Below are 18,523 nucleotides of genomic sequence, written 5' to 3' on the forward strand. Positions count from 1 at the left end.
ACAATTATAGATATTAAGTGCAGAACAGATAGATTTACCATGTATTTTTTCCCACAAACGATAAGTGATCAGAATAACATTGTCTGACTGCGCTAGGAGGGAAAGTACGAGGGTCATCCGGAAAGTAGTACCCGTTCGTGCCGCATGAAGTGCTGACGACGCGAGTAGCCGCTGGACGAGGTCAGATAGCTTCAGTGGCTTGTCTGCCTTCTCTGAGCCAAGTTGCGTGACGCTAGCATTGCCTGTGTTGTTTCTGTGATTGTTTACAATGTTTAAAAAAATTGAGAACGCCGCCAGTTGTGAAGTGAGGGCAGTGATTAAATTCCTCAATGCAAGAAACGTTCGCCCATGTGATATTCATCGCCAATTAAAGGAGGTGTATGGAGACAATGTAATGGACGAGTCGTCTGTTCGGCGGTGGTGTCGCAACTTCAACATGGGGAGGGGGAACACACACGACGATGAGCGTTCGGGGAGACCGTCTGTCATTACAGACCAACTGGTGAGCTCAGTTGACGAATTCGTGAGGAACGATCGGCGCGTCACAATTGATGACATCTGTGAGCATTTTCCCAATGTTTCTCGAACAATTGTTCATGAAATTGTTAAACACCATCTGCATTATGCAAAAATTTGTGCAAGATGGGTCCCTCGCGTATCTCAATGAGCTGGCGGCGAAGGACTATGCAGCAGGAATACAGAAACTTGTCACACGTTATGACAAATGCCTTAATTTGCTTGGAGATTATGTTGAGAAGTAGTTTAAAGTATCCTCTTTCAAATAAAATTTTTTATGTTTGTTAATATTTACTTTTGTGTCTTTATTTCACGAACGGGTACTACTTTCCGGATGACCCTCGTATTTAGTGTAAAAAGTAGTCAGGTGTGTATTCACCCCCTGCCATACACCCTCGCTCGCAGGGTGCCATGAAGCTGAGCACTGATCGGGAGGGGCTAGGAGCATGTGGCTCACACTTATGTCTGTGCGGGGTGCACCTTTTTGGCCTCGCCAGCCACGCCAGCATTCCCAGGGCACTTGTGCTTCAGGGCTCTCCTGAGGGCGGCACCACTGACCAACTGCAAAGAGAAAAGAAAGATGGAAGCCATCAGCGGAGATCTCCAAGTTTGACTCGCGTGGAAATGCCAGTCACGATTGTGCAGGTGACAAGTGGGTAACAGGGGGGTGGGGGGATGAAATCAACGCAAAATGTTATTTTAATTTATTTGCTCAGACACCGCAAAAACAATAGCAATTTGTGATATTTTACAAAAATAATTTGATACATAATCAGACACGAAATCGGGAAAAGTTGTTCATTTGGCCAAAATTGTAAGCACTTGTACGTAGTAGTTGTAGTTTTTTATGGGAGGCAACCGACAACTAAGGTCATTTGCGCCATTAGGAATGGATGGGAAAGGAAGAGTGGAGAGAAACCTGGCATTGGCATTAGGCTACTCTTGTCGAAAGGTGCCAAGGGGTCTGCAGTTTAACATCTCACCATTCCTTCATTGGTGGTTACTCCCACGGGGCACTTACTGACACTGACAGTAGTGCTATTCCAGTGGGGAAGATTTCCACCACAGACCACCCACTGTTAGCCTTCAGATCAGATTTTGAAAACGTCAGTTAAAATAATTTGCTATGCTGCAGAGTCATTCACATCTCATTAAAATGAAGAACATTCATAAATAATTTTTTCTTCCACTGCCCTTAATACATATGAGGGCCGACTTGGAAAGTAGTACCCGTTTTCATCGCATAGACTGCTTGTGACGCAAGTAGCCACCACTCAATCTCAAACGCCATCAGTTGTTTGTCTGCTCATGGTGTGTGAAGTATCGCAACACTGCCATCGTATATGTTGTTTCTATAAGTAACTATGAAAATTGAAAATGCCACTACTGCTGTGTAGTTGGGGTTGCGATCAGATTTCTCAGCGCAAGAAATGTTACAAGCACGTGATATTCACCATCAATTATGGGAGGTTCACGGAGACAATGTTCTTGATGAGTTGCTGTGCGCCAAAACTTCAACTTGGTGAGGGCAAACGTCCATGATGACGAGCATTTGGGCAGGGTGCCCATTCTTGTTCAATACCAGGCCTCGAGCGGCTAGGAAAACACAACTGCTCATCCAAAATTCAAACGGGAAATTCCCACCCACCCACCCTACAGCAGCCCAGGCTTGGCTCCTTCAGATTGCCACCTCTCTGCATAACTAGATGACTTCGCGGCAGGAACGAAATTTCAAAGTGGATGAAGAACCGAAAGAAGAGGTGATGACTTCTCTCAGTGCACTGGCAGTAAAGGAATAAAAAGCTGGAATACGTAAACCCATTACCTTTGTGACAAATGAATAAATTAGAACCACCATGTATGTCTTTTCCGGGATTATGAGTGGGTGTTTTTTCCCTTTTCCTAACCCTTTCTCTCCCTTATCCATCCAACCTGGTGCCCACAACCCTTCTTTCTTGGTGGATCACGGGGCATTAATGTAGATGCATATCTCAGGCCGCTTTCATTTTCAAAATGAAAATCTAAGAAATTCCATGACATCACCAACAATGATAATATAAACTTCCCAAACTCCCCACAAACTATTTGACCCTACCATGAACATTTAGAAATACTAAATATATATTCCTCTTTTTTTCCATACCATGCCACTTGTTCTAATTACCTAAAACATTACAAAGCCTCAACTCATTGAGCTTGTATGAGAAATTTACTGCATTAACTAAATCATACTATAACCTACTCTATCACTGATGAGAATTTTCCTCCACGAGGCGAGGGGTGCATTGGCATGAGCCCATCCTGCTCAGACCATAACGCAGCGTGGATGGAAGAATATCAATCATCCTTTTACCACCTGAGCTTGGAAGGATTTCCTTGACATTCCTTTGGCAAACATGCAAGCGAGAGAAATGGTACTCGAGGCTAACGGAAGAGGTGAGGGAGGGCAGCACAGTGTTAGCCATGGAAATGAAATTGATGGCTCTCCCTAAAGCTGCATTACGAGGGATATAGTTAACGCACACGTTTTTCGCATCATAGATTTCGTGTCCCCAATATGCGAAAGTGTCATCAGATGCTCAATTCCTCGTGTATTGTGTTATGCAAATGTTTGCGAGTATTTACCACCAACCCTCAGACTTAGTCGTCATATTTTCGTTCATCGAATTTTGACTTGTTAATTTTTCTTAATTTACAATGGAATTTGAATTGATGGAGGTTCCACACGGTTACCAATATAATACAAGCTATGAAGCTTTTAAGTCATTCACAACGTTTTGAAATAGATTCATAGTTTCCTGTGCAACAAATAATATGAAGAATCAATGCAATCTCAAAACAGATTATAGATGTCAGAGTTCAAACACAAATATATTGCGGTGGTTTTCTAAAATTATTAACAAATGGCTCGACGTAAAACAGTCACGCGGCCGCGAAACGGTTGGATGGGGATGCCTCGAAGGCGCGCGGAAGACCGCAGCCTCACAGCATCCGTCGAATGGGGCCCGGGGGAGAGGGGCACCTGCGGACTTCCAAGAACAATCCACACGCGTTGTTTTCTCCGCTGCGGAAGGGGGGGGTGGGGGGAGGAAGGCTTCGACCCAAAATCCTCCGCTCTCATCACTCGCTGAAATATCTACCCACTAGACCACACACCACCCGGTGCAACACTTAAAAAAAATTTATTTACTTTTTCAAGCTAATTTGCTCTCAAAATGTACACTTTCCACCCGCGGGGTGGAACACCCCCGTTCCCCAACTCCTTCCGAAACCAAGGCAGCAATTGAGCATCGGGGCATGCGATGACGTTATAAATAGGCGCGGAAATGACAATAACATGCGATTGGGCCACCGACGGCAGAGACTCCGCAATTCCGCAAGGGAAGGGGGTGGCAGAGGGAAGGAAGGGGAATATTTATTAGTCCCAGTCTTCGCCTCCGCCCGAGCCCTGGCGTACACTATTCTGGAGAGCTTGCGCACCTCGGCCGTCGCTTGTCTCCCCGTCCATTCGACAAACGCGGGTCAGCTTGTCGTCTAGAAATATCGTTTGGGGAGGAAAGCGAGAAACTGAACGCACACAGGAGAAGGTTGGTGCCGCGCGTTATTTTGCCCGAAGGGAAGGAGAAGAGAAGCAGTTCTCGAGTGGCGGACACGAATTCTCCCCCCCCCCTCCCTCCCTCCGCCCAAAACGGTTCTCCGATAGCTGGCTTTCCTTCCACGGGGACGAAGGAAACGCCCCAAAGTGACACCAGCTGGACGTCGCCAAGGCGTAGTTCCATTCAATTGGAACACAGCTCGCCGCCCTATAGCGGTTACGAGTACAAACGTATGGAGTCGGACTGCAAACAAAGACTCGAGGACTACACCAGATAGCACACCAAGGTCAAGGGGGACAATCAAGCGAAAGACTGAATGTCCAGGGTGTGTAGGAGGTAACAGAATCACACCGAATATAAGCAATGGCAATGAATGTCTTTCAGCAATAAAAAAGGCTGAATAATTAATTTGAGAGTATCAACAAAATCCCAACAGTAAAAGCTTACATTCCGACAACAAACGGACGATAACGATGCTGGAGGCGTACTAGGATTATTATTGGGAATCTACCGGTGAAGGTAAGTTTCGGAATGAAAGAGTCCATGCATCGGTAGAACGATACATTTATTGAATTAATGAAAAACTCCAATAGCCGTAAACAGTTTGCCTTTCAAAACAAAGTACACAAGAGATTAGTTGGCTAACGCCACTAGTGAAAGGATAGGGTAAAGGGTAAATAAGGAAAGGGATGAGAAAGTTGAATATGAATACGCGTATTTCGGCCCCAAAGTAGCCCTCTTCAGCGTACTAAAACGTGAATCGTCACTACAACTAAAGTTGAAGTGAAATCGACGACACGCTAATGCGAAGGGAATGGAATGGAGTACTTGGGGAATGCTGAGGGAAAATATATATATAAATCGAGGAAGAAGAGAATTGCAACGATAAAGGAGACTACAACCTTATGTCTGACTTTGGCTCTGCAATGAGGATTTGGGATGATGACCTCAGGAATATAATAATAAGAATAACACACCGAAGAAGATAGAGGAAGAGGATTTAATAGAGTTAAGAGACTAATTTCAGGTGTTCCCCAGGGAAGTGTTATCGGTCCTATCTTGTTCCTACTTTACATGAACAAAATTGACTCCGTAATCATTAGTAAGATACGTTTATTTCCCGACGCTGCTGTGGTCTACTGTGATATCCGTGATCCTGAGGACACAGCGGCTTCATCAGATGACCTCAATGCTATACAACGCTGGTGCGACACTTGGCATTTAGAATTAAGCTTGAAAAGTGCGTATTGATACATTTTTGGAAAAAGAGCAATTCCCTCTCGAACGCCAACTGCATTGGGAACACCGAAATGGAATGTGTGGACTCGATTGAATACCTAGGCGTTACCTTCACTCACGGCCTCTCCTGGGTGAAACACATACGGGGAATGCGTGGATAAGCTAACAAAAAATTAGGATTTATTAGAAGAGTACTAGGTAAATGTGATGAAAAGGTCAAAGAGAAATGTTATTTTTCGCAGGTTAGGCCTCATTTAGAATATGCTGCAAGTATATAGGATCCTCACGAAGAGGATTAATTGCCGAATTGGATCGCGTGCAGCGTAGAGGAGCTGGATTTGTAAAACGTTGTTATCAACAGCGTATCCAAAATATTAGAGCGGCTAGGCTGGGAATCACTCACGGAGCGAAGGTTAAATTACAGATTGAAGCTCTTGCATAAATGGGAAGTTCTATTTAGCAGTGATGTTGAAAATGTATTATTGCCCCCATCGTACAACAGTAGGTGAGATCATGTCAATGGAATTACGAGAGATTAAGTATAGAACAGATAGATTTAAGATGCCGTTCCACGAAGGGATCATAATAACATTGTCCGACCCCTGTAGGGTCATGTTCGGGTAAAAATTAGTCTGGTGTGTATTCACCCCCTGCCACGCACACTGGCGGTGACTTTCAGGGCATAAATAAATAAAAAGATATTGCTTGGGTGGCGGAAGTATGGCAACGAGATGGCGTCCGCTATCATTGCACGAGTCACAAATCGCCAAAAGGGGAATGAGGCGGATGACTAACGTGGGGCACATGCAATGAAACAGGATAGGAAGAATTTAATGCAAATGGGAATCGAACGCTGACAAGTTGTTTTGCACTATCACAGAGTTGTGTGAACGAACGGATTGCGAGAGGTGGTCCCTGGAGGAATTTGCATCATTTCCCCATCATGTCTCAAGTAAAAATCAACTGGTCGACGAATTCGTTTCGAGGTTAAAGCAGCGCCGGATGCAGTTTTTGACGCATACTAACGGATGGAGTTACCCTTGCGGACGCATAGTTTGACCGTCGAATCCCGGCTCTCAGGGATGGATGCCCGCAGCACAGAATCCACGTGAGGCCCGCCGCGCGCGCTTCTAATGCGACGAGAAGGGGGAGGGTAGAAAGGAGGTGAAGGGGAAAAGGGGGTGGGGGAGGAGGGGGTTGTGGCGGCGGCTGCTTCCCCTTTTGGCGGGGGGGGGGGGGAGGAATGCGGCGACCTGTTCCGAGGGAAGAGCCACAAGTGGGCTCACCGAGAGGGCGCCCCTCCGCACCCCGAATGGTGCCGCGCCCCAACGCCTCGTTTTTCATTCCCCAATTCCTTTGCCGGAATTAATAATTATATGCGACATCTGGTGGTGAGTTATGTCATTCGGAGGGCGCTCGATATCGTGACTGGGTGGGATATCAGAGCAGCTTCTAGATCTTCAATGGATGCGTACGTCCACGGTCTAAGTATTATTTCCCCCCCCCCTCGAGGATGTTGGTCACTGTTTCGGTCGCTCATCAAGCGGAATATTCGAGGACTAGCACATCTAAGAGTACTACTAATACTACTACGTTTTATTTCACCCGTCCAAATAGACCGTGGGATTCATTATCGACCCAATTTCCCCCAAAATTCTGATGTATTCAAGGCTGTTTTCATGATAAATGGCTTTATTTGTCCGCTTATAGTTCTCAGTCGATTGCTTTGAGCTGTCTATGAACATGCTTCTTCGCGGTGATTTCGAAAAAATTCATTCGTTTAGGTATTTCATTCCTATTTCGTACTATGTTAAGAGAGATCATGTCAATAAAATTCGAGAAATGAAGTGTAGAACAGATATATATATATATATATATATATATATATATATATATATATATATTCATTCACACAAATATATATAAGGAAAAGGGATAGGAACACAATAGAGGTGGGGAAGGAATCAGGCAAATCACGAGTGTAAAAGTATTTCCTAGACCGGGACTTGTTCGGCGTTTGGCGAGAATCCGTGTTTGAATGTGTGTGTGTGTGTGTGTGTGTGTGTGTGTGTGTGTATATATATATATATATATATATATATATATATATATATATATATATATATATATATATATATATATATATATATATCAATTTCAATCTTTACAAGGCGTAAGTATTAAGGCAAATTTATCAAATCGAAAGGAAGGCTTAGAAGAAGATTTTATTTTCAAATATTGAAGGCATCGAAGGATAAAGAGAGAAGGGTTTCCGAGTGGAACACTGCAGAACTAAAAAAAATGAACTGCTGACCGGAAGATATAATTGAAATTTTTATTTAATCCTGCGGGAAATTACCACTAACAACTTCAGGAATTCCGTTGAAGGTACCTCTCATTGTGTCTGCCTCCACTCGCCCAACTTGATTGCTTAAATCCTCCCCCGCCCCTCGGGTGCGCCCCAAAACACGGGGCCGATACACTCCACCAACTGCCGATTTCACTCAAAAGTAATTCGAGATTTCGAAAATGGGATCGACGGGAATAACGGGGATCACCGGGAATAAATGATGGGGTCCGCCAATAATCCACGATCATTTTCGTCGAATGTGAGAATTATTTTCCACATTTCATGAACTCATAATATTGAGAAAGAAAGCCGACATGTTGGCAGGACTGTTGTTCACACTGAAGAAAACAGTGGCGTTCCGAATGTTTACAAATGCTTTGCCAACTGCCGTAAATCAAAGATGTTTGCATACCTACGCTCGTTTCTCAAGTCTTAGTCCTATCGAGTCCTCAGTCGTTTCTCAATTCTTAGTCAAGTTTTTCCGAGAGATCCGAGAATGACAGCTGGTTTTTATATAATTAAATTAATTTTCATATAAAAATGAAATTACCTCTGCCCAGCAAACAGTGTTCTTTGGGACGGAAATAGTCAATCTGCCTATCCCTGCCCCCCCCCTTTTACCCTATTGACCTCCGCCGTGCACGTGTAGCTAGCTGCCGCGGGTGACCAGCGGTTATTTTTAAATTCCGGGTAATCTCACGACCGTCGGAGCCCTTCACCCCAATCGTCGGAGCCCTTCAACTCCCCCCACCTCGCCAGGGTCTCGTCCTCGAGTCTCCATCACTGGCCGCCCATTTCCTACGCCTACACACTCGCTGCCCCTTCCAAACTTTCACTTGTTCTTGCAGACATTACATCGTAAGTGTGAAGATGGTCCTATTTTTTAAAGAATCGATCCTAACCGCAATCTAACGCCGCAAATGTACCGCGTAGCCCTTAAGCAAAGGGTATTTATTTTCAACGAATACATTCGAAATTTCCGTAAGTTGAGGCAAACGACCGGCATCATACATCATACACTTTGAACTCATCATAATTGCGGTGCAAGAAAGACCACGTGGCGCGCAGCACCAAATGCATCATTAGTATATGCACGGGCACACCTCCAGTGTTTTGGGTTGGGCAGCACAAAAACAGAAAATTCGGCTGAAGATTTGGCGGGAACATTGGTTGAAAACTATGAGGTGACACTCGCCGTTGGTCACGTGATGCCTTTGGACCTGCGCGCAGATATGGCTGGGCAATACGGACTTGATCTTACGATACCACTCGTATTGGTATAATAGAATGGAAAAACACAACATACGAGTAACCCTGTGAAAACTTCCAAAGAGCCTTTTCTGATCTTTCTCCCGCGAAAGATCTACATCACAACGACATACATGATGCGTACATACTTCACATGAGAATTGAGCGCTACTTGCGAGTTGCAGGGTGTCATATGCAGGTGCTTCAAACATACACCCAAATATATATTTGTAATTATGTGTATATATATATATAATTACAAATAAATAAATAATAAAAATGAAACAATTAAAAAAAGTGAAAGAGAAAAAAAAATCATTCTTTTCGAGTCTTTTCTTAACATCCTTACTCAAAGTCCCTGTCATCAACTCCCTCCTCCTTGTGAAAGCCTCTTTGCCTTGCGCAATTCTTCTCCTTACGTACCTACTACTTTGACCGTGTTGGTCCAAGACACTACCGAGATACGTAAATTGTTCTACCTGCAAGTTTTTCATATATAATTTTTTAAATTTGATTTTTTTTCTCTTTCACTTTTTTTAATTGTTACATTTTTATTTCTATTGTTTCAGGCTTCACTTCGTGGAAGTAATTGATATCCATTATTGAAATAGAAAGAAAGACTTATACTTTTCCACAGATTTTATTATACGGCACGACGCGTTTCACCGACTTGCGGCATCATCAGGTACATTTTTATTATTTATTTATTTGTAATTATATATATAATTACAAATTAATAATATATACTAATATTATATATATATACACACATAATTACAAATATATATTTGGGATGTATGTTTGAAGCACCTGCATATGACACCCTGCAACTCGCAAGTACCGCTCAATTCTCATGTGAAGTATGTACGCATTATGTATGTCGTTGTGATGTAGATCTTTCGCGGGAGAAAGATCAGAAAAGGTTCTTTGAAAGTTTTCACGGGGTTACTCGTATGTTGTGTTTTTCCATTCTATTATACCAATATATATATATATATATATATATATATATATATATATATATATATATATATATATATATATATATATATATATATATATATATATATATATATATATACATATACATATATATATACATATATATATATATGTATATATATATATATATATACTCATATATACAGAAACAGATATAAGGAAAAGGGATAGGAACACATATAAAGGACGAATACAATAGAGGTGGGGAAGGCGGAATCGAACGGATCACAAGAGTAAAAATTATTCCTTGACCGGGACTCGAACCTCGGATCTTTCCACTTGCCGGGCGGATGCTCTTAACCACTTGAGCTATCGAGGAAACGTAATTTACCCTGAGATCCGTGGGTCTAATATGTCGCCAAGCGCCCCGATTCTTTAGCCAAGAGATGGCGTCAGGGGGCTGTTTCACCCACCAAAGGAGAAATACACCACACACAAGAGGAAAAGGCAGTGGTTTTAGAATTCATACAACATCATACAGGAAAGGAACAGTGCGTTTCGTGGCACGCATAGCCAGAAGAAAGAGATGAGCCACATTGGCCAAATACACATTCAAACACGAAATACCGCCAAACGGCGAATAAATACTCATATATACAGAAACAGATATAAGGAAAAGGGATAGGAACACATAAAGGACGAACACAATAGAGGTGGGGAAGGCGGAATCGAACGGATCACAAGAGTAAAAATATTTCCTTGACCGGGACTCGAACCTCGGATCTTTTTTTTATATGTGTTCCTATCCCTTTTCCTTATATCTGTTTCTGTATATATGAGTATTTATTCGCCGTTTGGCGGTATTTCGTGTTTGAATATATATATATATATATATATATATATATATATATATATATATATATATATATATATATAAACACAGATTTAGATTTTTAGAATATAGAAACACAAAGAAAGGACACTCACAATTTGTTATTTGACGTTTCGAAACGTCAAATAACAAATTGTGAGTGTCCTTTCTTTGTGTTTCTATATTCTAAAAATCTAAATCTGTGTTTTTACATATTTGTGCATCGCCGAAGAGCGTCCCATTTCGAAGATATTTTATATATATATATATATATATATATAATATTTGTACGGCACAATAGAACACAAATAAAATAGTAACACTTAAAAGGACACTCACATTGTAGATTCTTTGAGCTTTCGGCCTTCTCCGAGGTCTTCTTCAACTAAGAATTACTTGAAGAAGGCCTCTGAGAAGGCCGAAATCTCAAAGAATCTACAATGTGAGCGTCATTTTAAGTGTCATTATTTAGTGTTCTACTGTGCCGTCCAAATATCATACTGCTCGTGTGAGTGTTTCCGTATAATCGATATATATATATATTTTTATTATTATTAGGTAATCTACCAGCTAAGGTAGGTTTTTGGATGGACATAATTACTAATTAAATAATTTGTGACCCCTAGAAATATATATATATATATATATATATATATATATATATATATATATATATATATATATATATATATATATATATATAATAAGCATTTGTTTTTAAGTTTCTTTTCCACAATAACAACATATTCACTCAACCGCCCTCCTATTACCCCGACAATTTTGAAATCATACACCCCAAAAAAACCGGCAGATGTGAGCTTTGCAAACCGGAACGGCCTACGTTCGAGGGCGAGCTTCAGACTTGTTCGGATTGGTGCTTTACACATTTTTTTCCCATCTTCGTAATTCACATTTCATGTTTTCGCTTTCAGTAAGCCTCGACTATCCGTTGCATACAGAGTCATTCAATTCGCTTACTCTCAAATGTGTCGCCATTCAAGTTGTTTTAAAATAATGAATTTTTAGCATTCAAATACGTTCCCAACGATACGTAAGAGGCATAATCCAGAGGAAGAGAAACACTAGAAGAAAAAACTCGACGAATAAGATTTTTTAAGATCTAATCAATCAAGATCAATTTTAAGATCTAATAGCAAAACGGCAAATGATGATTTCAGTACCATTAACCCGTCCGGAAATCCCGATTCACAGACAATACCGCAGGCAGAAAAAATACGCGCACTTTTCACAGGAGACGATGATGAACACGTTTATAAAACATTCGGTGGTTGGTGTGTCATCGGATGGTACATGAGGCACGATACGAACACAGCGCCGAAAGTAAAAGTTGCAGTTTGAAGGGAGAAAGTAGGCATGCTTGAGTACCTCGGAAAGTATGTCTGGGCGCCACGAAGGAGTCATGCTGTCAGGGAGAACCGAAATTATTACCCACCCGACATCACGATTCTTAGGATTTTCAATGAATGTTGCATCCGGAAAGAAAAAATGCACACATGTCAACAATTACATAAACAGAGCCAACGGTTCATTACATAAAATCAATTGGCATAATATAATAGTAATATTTATACTTTTTAGGATTTCAGAGAGCTCTTGTTCGGTCTAGAGACGAACTTCGACGATCGAGAACGCAGCGCCGCATAACACGAGTTCAGTACTGCTAACGGAGAGGTTACATGTTTATTTTTTGATGCGTGCCTTCACTCACCCTCCGGCCCTGGCCAAACTAATCCTATGCCCTCGTCCAACCTTTTATTCTCGGGATTCGGGCACACTTTTTAATTCACTTTTTTAGCGTAAGGAAGTTTTCAATCGGTTCTTCAATATGGCCTCGGCAGCCACTACCTCTCGAAGATGACGACAAACGCCTCCCACAAAGGAGTTTCTTCACGTTCAGGAAGAAGTCACGTGGGACTAAATTTGGGCTCTAGGGACGTCGAGGATGGCATCTCACTTTGGTTTCGGAGACTATATTCAGCAGCAGCAAGCAACATTAGCGAAGCGCGGCCGGGCCTTATTAAACCAAGGTGTCCACGTGAAATGTGGCCTCGGAGGATTGTCAGTCACCAGAACAGGATAATGCTCCATTTACAGTTGCGCATTCTAGCACAAGATCCACGATAAGAGTAATGCGCATTCTCTGGGAAAAAAACTAGATTTATTGATCGTACTCGTACAAATGCTTGAAATTATTCAAGATACTCTCCCCTTGCGGCAATACATTTGCGGAGACGTGCCTGCCAAGCCTGGAAGGCACCCTGAAAATCCTCTGTACAGGAATGTCTCTCAGGAACGTTGTAGCATGCCTTCGGATGCTTTCCTCGTGGTCTCCTTCCAGCTCTCTCTTCAGTCGGGGAAACAAGAAAAAGTCGCACGGAGCCAACAAAGTCGGGACTGTAAGGGCGCTCCGGGCTAGGAAGTTGGTAACGATGAAGGACGTGCGGCCCGGGGCATCGAGCGAATTGAGTGGAGCGAACGCTCCATCGCACCGCGTTACATGTCGAATAGCACACATCACATGGAGGCACGCCTTTCCGCTCAGACTACTCGGAGCAAACTGGCGACCGGCTGCGTTGAAAGGGCAGACCCCCCCCCCCATCACATTTACCGACCGGTTTTACCCCGCTGCCATTGGATATTCGCGTCACAATGAAATCATGCGCATTACTTTCAAAATTTTCTTTGTATGACATGCCCTAACTCCATCTCCCTGAATATTCACAAATGATTCGACCGTACGTTTCCCGGCAGAGGCCAACACTTGGCTTTTTTTCGTGTTGGCGACCCTGGAGATTTGCCCGCTCAGCTTCGCTGTTGGCACTCAGAATAAAGGCGAGACGACCGCGTTTCATCCGTGGTGATACAGGACCTGTGGATATTCAAAAGAAACTCCTCGTGATCCTGAGACAAATAATTCGACGGCGAGATAAGCAGCGCGGGGAGTTCCTTTTTGTTGAGCTGTGGAATCCAACGCGCACAATGACGTCTCTCTCGTGCAATATTCCCGTTGCCAACATGCGGATGGCATGTTGGAATGTTCAGTGTTTCTGATCATGATCTCATATCTATTAAACAATCCTATGCGGCGCGGAAAGTTGTGATTTCCAAATCATAACAAAATACAAAGAAAAATTGCCAGATTCATGAAAAAATGCTAAAACGATGAAGAAGCGTCGTTCGATTCATATAGTATTGGCGCTGTTATTTAAGTGGGATTACGTGAAACTCAATTTAACTGACAAATACAAAAGGCATAATGGAGACGAGAGAAAGGATAATGGACGGTGGTGCACTGCGTTGGGAAAAGGAGCACTTTGTCCCACACGCAATCCGATGACCACATCAGCAGGACAATAGGAAGGGACATCATCAACCAAGCTACTAAAACACAAATTAGTAAGGAACTGATAAGCTTTAAGTTAGCTCTAGTCTGAATTCCATGGTTAAATTCACTATCAGTGCCCCTGTACCAGAGCACGGCGGGAGTCATACCGCGAATCGCGCCATCCAAAGTAATTGGCAAGTCACTCTCCTTCCTAGTCCGCCTTATCTGCGGACCTATTCGCCCCTATTCCCCCGTCGACTTCCGGAAACTTCGCCGCCGAGAAGAAATCCCATCGCGAGCGCGTGCCAGGGGGAGCCACACTCCCACAGGGGTCCCTTTCAGAGAGCAACGTTTTCACCAAATGATGCTCGCGTTCCGTTGGTCGCGAATCGTCGCGCCCTCCGCTGCTCAAATGGCGGGCGATTGGACTACGTTATTTTGAATCCTCCGGCGTTGAAAACCGCTCCTCCTGCCACGCGCGAAGAAAACCCCGCGAGCCATTTTGAGACAATCGAAAAAACCATAAAAGAAACAACTTAAATATCAACATTGTTTTTCAGTTATCAATCCCGTGCGAAAATCATCAAAATAAAGAATGACAGGTTTTTATTACTTATATTATTGTCGACGTAGCTCTTCACGCAAACTACCCACAATCACATCATATACACAGGCATTTAAAGTACATCATCGGGTAATGAGAAGTTTAAAAGGAAGTAGTGTAGCCACAAAAGAAAAAGCATACATGAGGTACTGGTTATTCCTATCCTAGAATACTCGTCCATAGTATGGGATCCATATGAGGTGGGACATGTTAAAAAGATAGAAAAAGTTGAAAGAAAGCCAGCATGATACGTACTCGGAGGGTACAAAAGAACAGATAGTGTCACGGACATGTTAGATGTACTGAAATGAGAGAGTTTGAAAAATAGAAGACAAATGAGTTGGTTAGGCGCGATGTATAGTAGGTGCGCGATTGTTAAAAATGACGAAGCGTGAGAAGATATTTGGAAAGAGATAGAAAAACCAAACTTTAAAGGAAAAAAAAGACAATAGTTTTAAAATAAAAATAATAACGCAAAAAAACATAAGAAAAAAATCTCTTTTTCTAAAGAGAACTATTGTTGAATGAAACTGCCCGCCTGGAGGTTTGTTTGAGCCCTTTCCATCCAATTTTAGGTGTTTTAAGAATAAGCGTAAAGCAGCCACTGGGTGAAGAAATTTATTGGTTATTGATTACTATATTATCGTACATATTAAAATTATTGTTTTGCGCGTGATGTGGACGGCGTGAGAAGTTATATTGCAAAAGTGAATGATATGTTAACGGTTCGTGATTATTGGCCGAGTGTGGCTATGGACGGTGCGTTTCATGTACGCTGTGAACCTAGCCCATGTGTGATGGTAATGGTGTGGTTGGTAATCTCTAAGTGTCATTGTATATAATAGCATTTCGTCTCATATCTGTTCTTCTTGTGTATGTATGCATGTGCATTGTAAGATTAACAGTTAACCAGACTTGACCGTTACCACCAGGACATTTGCCTAGTTGCAACGAGATTTTATAATAATAAACAATATTTCCGCACACGAAATTTCCAGAAATAAAAGACTTGGCGGGTGCAACAATGGAGAATTCTTCACACTCCGACACTTCTATGCTCACTTTTCCAAGTCCTTTCCTCCAAAGAAATGAATGGCATTAAAAGCTTAGAATCAATCGAGATAGATCGGTTCTAAGGAAAAAATGTCTTGGGAATTGGCACCTTGGTCACAGGCGCCACTCTAGTTCGAGGATCGCGCCCTGCATACGCACGCGTATTCCACGACCACGTCAGCAGACCGCCTTTCCCGTACATGACTGCGCATGCGTGCTAAATTCACGTAGCTGCTACATACATAATTATTCCATCGTTTGAACTAGTCGTATATATCGTAATTCCCAAAACTTATGCACAGAGTTTCCCACAGACGTAAGACAAATACAAAGAATAAGAGCAGAGAATTGAGGCGATGGAGACGTGGCCGCACGGAAGGCCGACGAAAATGAAAGGGCCGAGGGTCGCATAGAAATGAACGAAGAAATACTCCGAATGGGGGAAGTGGGAGGAGGACGGGAACTAATTGACACGCACAGAGACAAGAAGAAGGACGGAGAACTGCGGAGGAAAGTCAAGGGTTAAGTACAAGAAGCAGGATGTGCAAAATTTCGGCTCAAGAGACTGGTATGGGAGAGATAAGTGCGTTGGGAGCTGCAATCCTCCGATCGTTCAGCCCTCAGTGATGACGACGACGATTAAAATTATGATGGTGTGGTATCACCCCCTGCCACACACCCCAGCGTTGCCACGAAGTTGAGCTGGTCGTGGAATGCTTTGAGAAGGGATTCCGACACGACGCGATGTCCTCTTCTCCTCGTGAGAGTAATTACGCACAACGAGAAAACATGAACAAGGCTTGCTCGCCTTGCTCAACCATAAGGAGCCTTTGCCTCCCTTCCACAATGATTCCGACAGTTAAAATAAACACGGGCCTCCATTGCAAGTTCCAAGTTTGTCGATGGCGTCCATTACACATTTCGAGCAAAACTTTTGTCTCGACTGCTTGCGCTAAATATGCTCCATTGTTCGCAAACTGGAGACTTTCAGATGTGCCGACTGATCAAGATTTCGATGTGATATTTCCCGAGTTCATTTAATTCGCTTTAGTCCGAGGAAAATTTGATTTCGGACTAATACTCACACAATCGCCCAAAACATCATGCCAGAGATGTATCCGAAGAATTTACTTAGGAGTGATTAAAAGATTAAGCCAAGAATGCCAAGAACCGTATGATCTCAAATAAGACACCTACATTCTAAACATATTCCTCATCAGATTCCTGGGAAAATGCTTCTTTTCAACCTTGCCATAGAAAACGCACTCGATCTTGAAACTTACGGGCGCGGTAAACATAACATTCGACTACTGACAGTGGGGGGCCTGGTTCGATTCCGGCGGTCGCCTCTGAAGACAACTGGTCCATCTTCAACCAAGGCCATGTGGTTTTCGGTTGTTCCTGAAAATGGCGATGAGGATAATGAGGAACTGGGACGCGAATCTGACACACCGTGCTCAGTACTTTTTCATACACGGCGGGTGGTTCACGACGAATGCGTACTTACTGCTGCACCCGAGCTCTGGCTTTCCCGCCAAACCAAACATCGGGCTGATTAGCCTTGCTGGCGAACGACATACGATATATATATATATATATATATATATATATATATATATATATATGTATATATGTATATATATATGTATATATATATATATATATAATGTATAACACTTAGCACTAGTGGATACAGACAAAAACACAGAAACACAAAAAAAGAGACTCACTATTTTTCGAATTTTCGGTGGTCGTTGCCACCTTTATCAAGGAAGAGAGGGACAGAACTCAGTCTGTTCCTCTCTCCTCTCAGTCTGTTCCTGAAGACAGTTCTGTCCCTCTCTTCCTTGATAAAGGTGGCAACGACCACCGAAAATTCGAAAAATAGTGAGTCTCTTTTTTTGTGTTTCTGTGTTTTTGTCTGTGTCCACTAGTGCTAAGTGTTATACATTATTATTCACGTCCGTGAGACTTTCAAAAAGTGTATATATATATATATATATATATATATATATATATATATATATATATATATATATATATATATATATATATACACTCGTATATACGCGGGCGCACGGCAATCGCTTCCGCGACGCTGCGCTTCCACCGCACGCGGGCGTGAGTCATTACTTTGGATTAGTGACCGCATTGATTGCTGGATAGGGTACACTCGTGGCCACAACGACTTTGGAGAGAGGGGGGAGGGAGGGAGTGGGGGGGGGGGGGGAGACTACAACAAAAAGGTGTGCGGGGAAGGGCCTAAAAATACAAGAAGAGGGCGTGAGAAAGGGGAGCTGTTATTATTGTCGGACGCCATCCCAGGGATCGGAGAGCTGTGAATTCCAAGTGCACAAAACGGCATTTTCATAACAAAAACATCTAATCAACCGATTTTATTCAGGTCTTCTGGCGTGACCAATATAATTGATAGTTTCACCAAAAATATCAACAAATGGCATATAAAACATTCTAGTGCAACTGGATCCAGTAACTATCTTCGATCGGTAAGAAGATGAACTATTTTGTGTCGCATAAATTCTTAAAAGTTCTTAAAAAACATTCATTACCATTCTTAATGAGAACGACTCGGAAATGAAAAGCCTTTATTTACAAATACTTACATCGCAATGAGTCTGTTTTACGCAATTTTTCATACTCGGCGCCCTCAAACGCAGGTGGACTGCTTTGGTTGCGTGTCCGATTTGAGAGATAAACACGACAGGGCACCCGAATCACCGTCGCTGAATGCAAGATG

General features: G+C 42.5%; 1 protein-coding gene across 1 annotated transcript in view; it reads right to left on the minus strand.

The window, feature by feature from the left end:
• Positions 1-18,523, minus strand: part of LOC139692740 (pseudouridylate synthase RPUSD2-like) — a 65,269-nt gene that overhangs the window by 24,063 nt on the left and 22,683 nt on the right. The window contains exon 2 of the mRNA XM_071590986.1: positions 997-1,077. Within this exon, the coding sequence (XP_071447087.1) occupies positions 997-1,077 (81 nt within the window). The remainder of the gene's footprint in view (positions 1-996; positions 1,078-18,523) is intronic.

This window comes from Hetaerina americana, unplaced genomic scaffold (genome assembly GCF_022747635.1).
Source record: "Hetaerina americana unplaced genomic scaffold, ioHetAmer1.1.p SCAF_40, whole genome shotgun sequence".
Taxonomy (NCBI): domain Eukaryota; kingdom Metazoa; phylum Arthropoda; class Insecta; order Odonata; family Calopterygidae; genus Hetaerina; species Hetaerina americana.